At 41.6% G+C, this 6,050-nt stretch overlaps 1 protein-coding gene across 2 annotated transcripts in view; it reads right to left on the bottom strand.

Moving 5' to 3' along the window:
• RYK (receptor like tyrosine kinase) overlaps positions 1-6,050 on the bottom strand; it is a 182,525-nt gene that overhangs the window by 97,122 nt on the left and 79,353 nt on the right. Inside the window, exons 1-4 of one of the 2 annotated variants that reach the window (XM_085887971.1) lie at positions 5,885-5,904; positions 5,519-5,640; positions 5,067-5,166; positions 3,853-3,984 (exon numbers count right to left, since the gene is read on the bottom strand). In XM_085887971.1, the coding sequence (XP_085744097.1) occupies positions 3,853-3,984; positions 5,067-5,166; positions 5,519-5,521 (235 nt within the window). In that variant the 5' untranslated portion in view covers positions 5,522-5,640; positions 5,885-5,904. Of the gene's footprint in view, positions 1-3,852; positions 3,985-5,066; positions 5,167-5,518; positions 5,641-5,884; positions 5,905-6,050 lie in introns of those variants that run through there. The other variant, XM_085887970.1, reaches the window with a different exon arrangement.

Genomic DNA, 6,050 nt, shown 5'->3' with positions numbered 1-6,050 from the left:
ATCCTGTCCGTCATGTCCCCTTAGCAATAACTGGAGCGAAGTTGATGGCGTGCCATCACAAATCCCCACGCTTACCACCTAAAGCAAAGTTGAAAGATGACTAAAAGATCCACCAGGAATGACCCAATATCAAATTTTGAGTGACCCAATATCAAAAACAAGACAAATCTTTTTTTTTTCTGTTTTGACCCCTGTGACCCCAAGTCACCACTCCCTGAGGGCAGGTGAAATCAAAAAATTCTTAACATATTTCATGTGTCCTTCCAATGTTTATTGCATAGACAAAGTTTATAAATGTACCCGTAATTGCATTGTTACATTTCACCTTTTGATTCCACTTCAGGGGACAGGGTCAAAATTGATACTGCCATGTGGTGATCCTAACAAGTTTGGTGAATTTCTGCACAACCGTTCAGGAGATAGCGTGATGAACGGACAGACAGACAGACAGACACAGACAGATGAAGCCAATAATGATATCTCCCACCCCCTCCCCACATCAGAAAAAGCCAATAATGAATGATAGATGGAAGTACGTTGATGACCTTAGCCGAGTGGAGGTTGTCCCAAAATCACAGCAGAGCGACATGCAGTCACATGTTGATGCAATGTTTGAGTGGAGCCGTGTTAATTCCATGAGACCTAAACCTGAGAAATGAAAGGTGATGCAAATTAGTTTTTCCCATAACAGCCCCTCTCCTCCTGTGATTACCCTCGATAATGAACCACTTGAGTTTGTATCTTCTCTCCGCCTACTTGGGATTGCAATTCAGTTGAATCTCAAGTGGGATTCTCAAGTTCAGCACATGATTTCACACACTTCCTGATGCCTCTACATTTTGTGTAAACTCAAGAGAAATGGAGGCGCTACCATCGATTTGATGCATATTTACGCTACGTACAACCGTCCCCTTTTGGACTTTTGTGCCACCATATGGAGTCCTAGGCTAGCATTGAGAGAGTTCAGCGAAGAGCTGTCCGTATGATCACCTTTCCCGAGCAACATCACTACGTCAATCTACTTCTGGCTTATATTAACACCTCCCTTGCTGCAAGGGGAATCGACATCCTCACCGATTTGGTGAAATCGCTCCTTCTTTCTACCAGGCATCGTAATTTACTCTCTCCCCCCCCCCAACAGACGCCAATAATTTTCCCAAATGTGGTTGAGAAACTCACACCAGATCCACATCCACATGATAACACTATGGTTACATATTTTCCATGCATTCGTACCCCTCCTGCAAACATCGTACACATTTCTGGGTCACCCAGTGTGACACTCTGCATTGACCTTAATGTTGTTACTTTCAGGGATGAAAAATGCTATAGATCTGATTTGACAAAAAAAGCTATCAGTGATGAGTCATAATGGTTGGTAGATCTTCCTTTTTAGTTGCTCAAGATCTCATTAACAAGCCCCGCATTTTTCCATGGCCTTGACTTTTTAATGCTCTGTTCCATTCAAATCAAATTTACAGTGACAAAACATCAGTCGGCATATTTCAAAATATTACGTGTAGGAACATGAAATATCAACAAGTGCAGTTCTCAGGACCACAAAGTGTGTTGTAAATATGATGAGGAAATTTTAGTATCAAGCTATATATCATCAGGAGACACCTTGTGGAAATAAGAAATGATAGGAACTTTGGGGTGAAGAAAAAACACTTGGCACGGAGCTCTGTACTTCCTAAGGACTTCAACATAACTGTCATCTCCAACAAGGCATGTAATGAATGTCAAAAAGGTCTCCTTTCCGTGCAAATAACTCCAGGGTGGGAATAAAATTGCTCAGGATAATAAGCTGCAGTCCCAGGAAAGTAAACCGAAAGCTGGCTTCGGGATGCAAGTTCAAAGGCTTCCAGCGCATGATTACCAAATGAAAGATCAAAAGTTGACAAAACGAGAAAGGAGTCACAAACGGAAGTAATAGTCGAGGAAATCTGCCAAACACCTGGCTTGTTCAAGGCAACAAACGTGCCATGCAAGATCAAAGTGAAACTCAAAAGCATGCTGGAGAGGTTAAGGGGTCAACCGTGTAATTGCTCTCAGATTTTATAATGGTGGGGAACAGGGGTGTCCGGGGGTGTCATAGCGCAATGTATTTGGGTCCGTTTGTTAGTTTGTTTATTAGTCTGTCTGTCCGCACATAATGTGCCAACATAGATCACCCTGATGATAGCCAGTATTACAAGTTTTCTTTTTTCAAGAGTACCTCCATAAAGTATGTACAATTGGAATGCGAGCACATCTAAAGTACGTACTATTACGATGAGAGCACTTCAATGGAGTAATGTGTTTATCCAAAAATGCTTGAGCAAAAGCTTCTTGGGGATATTATTTGATCCTATTTAAGGTTATACTTTCATGTTCAACTGTCATCCTGGTATTTCGCAGGCAGGGCGATTCATCAATGCCATCCTCGGATCGACGTTAAACTGGACGACCCGTCTGCTGACATTAGCTGGTGGACAATAAAGATCACATGGTGTCCTTCACTAAGAGTAGGTGAGCTATTTCTGGGACCATGGGCAAAAAAAATCCAAAAATGCATGCCTAATCTCAGGTTCCCCCTGTCCAAAGAGAACGAAGTGCAAAAGGGTCAACTCCCAAGGCGGTCACTACGCCCCTGAGCTGGGCATGTGGAGTAGGAGTAGAAGTAAGAGTAGGAGTGCATGTCTATAAAGTACTGTTCGTACTATTAAAACGTGAGTACATCTGTAGACTACATACAATTGGAACGTGAGGACATGTACAAAATACATACCATTGGAAAGTGAATCTATAATAAAACCGAGAAGGTCTGTTTGTCCGCTGTATGAATAAAACCTATATCGTCAACGCATCATCTACACACCACACAAAGACAAACACAAACACACAAGCACACAAACAACACCCAAAACAAGTCCTGGCAAAGGTCTGCAATCTCTGATTGCTCTTTCTAGTTACCTCCACCACCGAAGGTGAAGGAGGATATGTATTCACCCCTTTCTATCCATTTGTCTGTCTGTTTGTTTATGTGCAGGATATCTCAAAAAGTTGAAGATGGATTTGGATGAAACTTGGTGGAAAGGTTGGGTGTGTGAAAAGGACAAATCGATTCGATTTTGGTGAAGATCTGAATCCAGATCTGGATATGAGAGTTCTTTAATTTTTAAAGCAATTCTTCAATATTGAGAGATCGGGCCACCAACGAGATAGTACTGTATAGCATGCTATTTCAAATATGTAATGGTTCTGATATGTTCTCGTGGATCAGGCATTACGTGGCAGAGGTACGTGCTCCACCGAGTGTCCGAGTTACTATTGTAAATGTATCCAGAAATAACTGAAGCAACAGCACATCACTGCCTCACAATGTATGCAGAAATGTTTCATAATCATTGTTGAAAATGATAAACTCATTAATAACAAAAGAATAAGATCCAAAAATTTCTCCTTAATGGCAAAGTTTTTTTTGTTGTGGAAAGTGAAGTTGAAGGAACAAAGGATGACTGAGGGTGAGAGTGTGAAAGAAAGTGGGAGAGAGAGAGAAAGGAAGAGAGAAAGAGGTAGACGAAGATAAATAGTTCAACCAACACTACAAAAACTAGCAACCTCAGGATTCAATCTTAAAACAATCACTCAGCTCAAGCCTCTGGGATGAAGGATTAAAGGCCTCTGTGCCCAAACACAATCAATAACCCCATACAAATGGGTGAGCTTTTGAGACTCAAACAGAGAAAGAAAAATGAGAAAAATATGGGGCAGAATGCAATGAACGAAGAGAGGGAAGGAGAGCAAGAAAAGGAGGGGTGGGGGAAGGTTGAAGGAATGAAATGTGCCAAAAACAAGAGGACCACGTACTCCTGTAGCAGTGCTTGCGTCGAGGGAAGGTAAGAATGGTACGATTTCTTGATTCGATGGTAAGGCTAAGCTTCATCAGCACAGAAACCTCGCCATCGACCTGCCCTGTGCATCGCATGCTTACCTTGAACACTGAAAGTACAAAAAAGAAATGACAGCTTGAATCATGGTGGTAAAACCACACGATATCTTATTCAACACTGCACTATATCACTTCCCTTTTTGGCAGCCATTAATAAATCTCCAAACGCAGATCCCTTGGGCTTGCTGTAAATCTAAAAAGACAATTGCAATGGGTTTGCTATAAGCTGCTCGACTTTGATCCAAGGGTAACAGATCTAGTGCCGACCTCCAGGTGAAACTTGGCCCTTCACTCAAATATTCAGACCCCATCACCCCGTGCCTCCAAGCCATTCCCCCACCCACCCATAACAAGCTCTCTGTCAAATCATCTGGACATTTAACCAGATGAATAATGCTTAGAATCAGGGTGTAAACTGAGTACCTACATAGATTCAACATGCAACGGTCTTGTAATTATCAAAGTTCAACAACAACATCATCATGTTTGCAGCTGACATTTGGCCCCTAATAACATATCATGAAATGCTGAAGCAAAAACCCTTTGCCAATTTGCATTACCCCTCCACCAAGCTCTTTAATCGATCCTAGCATCAAAATTCTCAGCCAACCTCCCTAACATATACTTTATATAATTAACCCAGAACAACCATCACCAACTTTAATGCGACAGAACATTTGAAATTATAATCTTAACAGAAAAATGCTTTGTCTTTGAAGAAGCAACATCAAGATCATAAAAACCAAAGAATTAAACAAAGATGACAACAGGAGAAAGTGTCATTTAGACTTCTTCGATATACCTTCAGTATGCATGCTACAAGACAGACAGCCAAGTGGAAAACATGACAAAACTAATACATAATTTAATCACGAAGGAAATGAAAGGAAAGCATTACACTATAATAATATGGTTGGAGATGCTAAGGGTGTGGAAACCTTCAATTATCTTGGACATAAAACATACGGTGATGGAGGTAAGAACAAAAAAATAAACAAATGTTTTTAAACAACGTTAAAATAAAGAAGAAGAAAAAAACGAATACAAAATGAAGTTGGACAAGTAGCCATGCAGAAGGAAAAGCAAAAGAATGTATGACAAATAGGGGCACACGAGGAGGTTGGGAGAGCACCTGACGATGCTCGAGGAACCTGACCACTCGAAGAAATGTTCACAGTTGGAGGCTTCATGGCTAAAGGTCTGTCCACATGGAAAGCCAGTTGGTAATTGACCTGTGAGGAAGGGTGGATTCGATGGCCAAGAGTGCATGGAGTGAGTTACAAAACAGAAAACGAAAATGAAAGACCATAGCAGCAGATTGGAGACTCGAAGGAGGAGAGGTTAAATGTACAAGATAGTAGGGCAGAGGAACAATGCTAAAAACAGTGTGGAGAAAAGAAGATTGACAGCAAACAGCACAGAGGTAGGGAGAGAGCAGAGAGAGAGAGAGAGAGAGAGAGAGAGAGAGAGAGAGAGAGAGAGAGAGAGAGAGAGAGAGAGAGAGAGAGAGAGAGAGCACAGAGGTTAAATATGGAATAAAAGATGGTGAAAAGGTGCACAAAGGCGAATGACTAGCTGATATACCATTTCTCGTGCATTCCAAGTCAGCAGCAGGCTGTTCGTCTCTGTGGACACGGACAGGTTGAATGAAATGGCACAGTGGTTTACGAATCCATCCCGGATGTAGTACAACTCCGCGTCAAACCCTGGGGCACACAGCGCTCACGTCAGGGCACCACGAGTCAGCAGCAAGAACAAGAAGACTCCATCCAGGCAGTCAAACACATCTAAAATTTCCTAGCTATCGTATAAATAAACTGAGGCAGACAATGCCTGCAACGATGCATCTCAAAGACCCATTCGGCAATTACAGTGTCCATCAAGGAAAAAAATTTCAACGTGCATATTAAGTAGCAGTTACAAAAACGAAAACTTCCGTGAACTCAGTACAAAGCAAATGCTGAAGTTATATGGTTGTTCCCAGAATATGGATTCCAAAAGAAGATTTCATCTCCGTTCTGCACATTTTCATTGCCCCGACATGCACCAAGATACCCTTGAAAAACCAGGAAGCAGAACCAAGAGGTTATATTGTTGCAACCTCACTCAAATAAAT

The sequence above is a fragment of the Eptatretus burgeri genome, chromosome 7 (genome assembly GCF_056783735.1).
Source record: "Eptatretus burgeri isolate ZD-2024b chromosome 7, Ebu_testis_v1, whole genome shotgun sequence".
In the NCBI taxonomy this organism is placed as follows: domain Eukaryota; kingdom Metazoa; phylum Chordata; class Myxini; order Myxiniformes; family Myxinidae; genus Eptatretus; species Eptatretus burgeri.
The sequence above is the reverse complement of the archived record's forward strand: the minus strand, read 5'-3'. Positions and strand labels throughout refer to the sequence as shown.